This window comes from Cyprinodon variegatus, unplaced genomic scaffold, assembly GCF_000732505.1.
Source record: "Cyprinodon variegatus isolate N-32 unplaced genomic scaffold, C_variegatus-1.0 Scaffold540, whole genome shotgun sequence".
In the NCBI taxonomy this organism is placed as follows: domain Eukaryota; kingdom Metazoa; phylum Chordata; class Actinopteri; order Cyprinodontiformes; family Cyprinodontidae; genus Cyprinodon; species Cyprinodon variegatus.
The window spans coordinates 118,493-122,052 of record NW_015150993.1 but is presented as its reverse complement, the minus strand read 5'-3'; the positions used below and the strand labels follow the sequence as shown (position 1 = coordinate 122,052).

The 3,560-nt window shown below is 35.0% G+C and overlaps 1 protein-coding gene across 1 annotated transcript in view; it reads left to right on the top strand.

The window, feature by feature from the left end:
* LOC107095356 (UDP-glucuronosyltransferase 2B31-like) overlaps nucleotides 1-3,560 on the top strand; it is a 35,868-nt gene that overhangs the window by 20,561 nt on the left and 11,747 nt on the right. Inside the window, exon 3 of the mRNA XM_015391406.1 lies at nucleotides 3,239-3,245. Coding sequence (XP_015246892.1) covers nucleotides 3,239-3,245 — 7 coding nt within the window. The remainder of the gene's footprint in view (nucleotides 1-3,238; nucleotides 3,246-3,560) is intronic.

The window sequence follows — 3,560 nt, the reverse complement described above, 5'->3', positions numbered from 1 at the left end:
GACACTGCCATCTTCTGGATAGAGTATGTCATCAGGAACAAAGGAGCTGCTCACCTGAAGTCAGCAGGTTTTAATCTGCCTTGGTATTCCTACTTTTGTTTGGATGTTGCAGCCTTTCTTTTAGCCATAACTGGAACCTTCATCATGGGTTCAGTCTTTGTCTGCAGGTTTCTCTGCTGCAGGAAATCCAACAAGAAAATAAAAGCAGAGTAATTCACCAAAATAACAACTCTAATAACTTTAAAACTGGAATATAGGTATTTACTCTACCATTTTTTTAAAGTGCATCCCAACTATTATGCCTTATACACTTGTCTTAAAATAATAAAACTCTTAAATAAAAATTAACATGTAATGAAGTCCCACTTTTGGAAACAAACAAAAAAAGCTCAATTAAAAAATATATTTTTGCCAACAATGTATAGAAAAGGAAAATTAAGTTACTTACCCACATGGATCATTTGTACAGAAATATATACCTGTACCATCCACTGATTCTGCTCATTGTACATTAATTTTGACGTCATTTGGTGTTTGGGGGGTCCAGTAAAAAAAAAAAAAAAAAAATGAAACCAGTTCATTAACCTGCATCCATTACTTTTCATTTTTCCACAAAGAGGCCTGTATATGAACAAAAAATAAAGAAGTGCAAACTACTACCTTTTTCCTCATAAACAATGTTGTGTTGCGACCACTGCAGTCTTAATCAATTTGTAAGCTGCATAAAAATGTTTTTTGTTTACATTTTGACTTTTGAAAACAGAATTGCTCTTGCAACGGTACAAAACTATTCCTGAAAAACAAGAAAATGTATTTTCTTTCTTCATGTGTTTATCATATCTGGATGTTCAAACTTTGAATAAATTATAAACATTATTATATTGTGGGAAATCCCCCCCCCCCCCTGTTATGGCTGAACAGTTATTTAGACCTTTTTAACAAAAGCAAATACCCTAAACTAAAGAAGCATAGACATATATAGAAATATTTCATATATAGATGAATAAAGTCTTGTGTCCTAAACCTTAACCTAAAAAAAATGTATTTTTTTTTTGTTTGGTTTTTTTTTTATACAAGGAAACCCAAAATGATCCATAGCCCTGTCCGGTTTTACTTTACATAATGTATTTTACCTGTACGTAACAGCAAAAAGATGCGGTCATAGTGCCATTTCTTTTCCTTGGATTGATGAAGAATGACACTGATTAGTGGAAACTTTTTCCATCAACACTGGTGGAAGATGCAGTCGATACATATGCCATGGTTTTAAGGGAAATTAATACACTACCAATTGTTACAACAGAATTGAAATTGAGCAAGACTTGACATCCTTACTTCTGGTGCTTAATTGATGATGATGTAATTGTTGATGAAATGCAATAATTAAGTGTCAGAGTAAGGATATCAATGCTTAATGGATATTATTTCCTCATCCTTCTGATAAACAGAAGGAGAAGCAATTAACATGTTGTAATGGTTTATCAAAAGAGTGACTATTCACTTAAAAATACATTTACAGTGATCAAATAAATGTTAAGTCTTATTAACTTAAGGCCAAATTAGTGCCTAGATTAATTGCAGCATTATGTTCACATGAGTTATGAACCCAAACACGTGATATTAACTCTTGTTACTTAACCTTTAATCTACATGCTGGACTTTGTTCCACAAACTGCAGGCATCTGTGTACAAAAGCTGTGCTCTGGGTAATTAAATATCAAATATTATCTTGGCTCACTGAAGACTGCTGGAACAATTTTGACTCTGGGAATCATGTTTAATAACAATCAGGTGAGGCAATTGACAAACCCTTTATATAAACGAACAGCACTAAAAACCTACTGAGTACTAAAGGGCCATGCAGTATGGCATCTTGCTATCTCTGACTTTAGTCTGGATAAAATATGCTTTGAATTGCATATTTTTTCAATGGTCACTGCTGTGCTTATTCTCGACTATGGTTATATTCAATTTTAGAAACTTAATGTTTGCACAAGTCAATGCAATAACCAGAATATTGGAAAAAGACACAGACACGGGATTTATTTGTATTGATTTATTTGCAATCTTGTGTTAACTTATCCTCACAGAGTGATTACATATCCTTACTATTTGGGCCAGGATAAGTAAGGTATTAATTAGGTTTAAGATAGGGTCATGTTCAAGCTGTGGAAAGAGCGGAAAATGAATGGGAGTCAAAGCGCTTTCCTTAGTAAGTCTATATAACAAGCCTGTGTTTGTAGTGAAGTTGTGAGTGTGCATAGGGGAAATCTTGGCTTGTTAGATATAACCAAAATAAAAATTAGGGGCTTTTGCCTATGGTAGGGTCTCCCCTGCCAAAGTGTCCTCAGGGTCATTTTTATATAAAGACGCTGATAGATGGGAAACCATATAGCATTGTCGAACTTTTGCTCCTGGTGCTCTGAAATAAAATAAATGAAAGATGGTGTATGCCTCACCTGCAGGGATGAAAGTCAAAGTTAGCTGGTATGAGGGTCCGGTGGCAAGGAGGAAAGTGGGAGTCAGGAACTTGACGTGCCATTTCTTGGTATTACAGTCTGGCCTTAGGGGGAAATCCAATGTCAACCCATTGGTATGGGATCAAAACTTAAATAAAAGTTGAACTGGATATACATGTGGCGCACCTACAATAGGGTGACCACATTTATTTTGAATTTTATCTGGATTAATTGGCGAATTAGCTTCCAGTAGTTTTTTTCCCTTTGAAAGTGGGGGGCGGAACTTTTGTTTTTCTCCTGTTGCGCTGGGAGCGGTAAAGGGGCGCGCACTCCCACCGTTTCTTCAGACGTGATTTGGAAGATAAACTGTTTCCTTCCTTTCCTCACTTCTCCTCTTTCACCTGCTTTAAACAAGTTAGTAAATCGCCATATATATCTGTATTCGGCCAAGAATTAGTTTAGTTTGTTTGTGTGTATATTTCACGTTGCTTGTGTCTGTATAAAATCACTTAAAAGTAGGTTTTGGAAGCATATTTTCCCGAGCGGCCGCCATGTGGTATTGCAGGGGTATTACAATCTAGACAGTGGTTGGGTTTATTTTGGAAACTCCTGAGCACACTTTTTATCTTTTAATAATAAGGATCTAAATGCACTTATGGGGAAATAAGCATTTTATTTGTATTTCACACTGGTTTATTTTGTGAATTTTTGTTTAATTCAGAAATGTTTAATTCAGAAATGTTTAGAGTTAACATAAGCATATTCCATGCTGCATTTTTCAAAGACCTGTACATTTTACAGCAGCTTAACTTTGTATTAGTTTGGCAGGCACATTTCTTGTGGGGTTATTACTTAATTTAAGTGTTTTGAACCAGTAGTATGCTGTGATATAAAAGAGAGTGATTTTATGCACAAAACTGTTAATGTAAATACATGATTATCCAGATGTGTTCATCCCAGGAATATAAGTGACCAGGAAGATTTGGTAACATAAATGTGATACTGAAGGTGGTTTGAAGGACTTGTAAAACTGAATTGAGAAACTGAGTAAGCAAAGTTTAACCAAACTTAAAGGGATAGTTCGGTATTGTTTGTGACAAT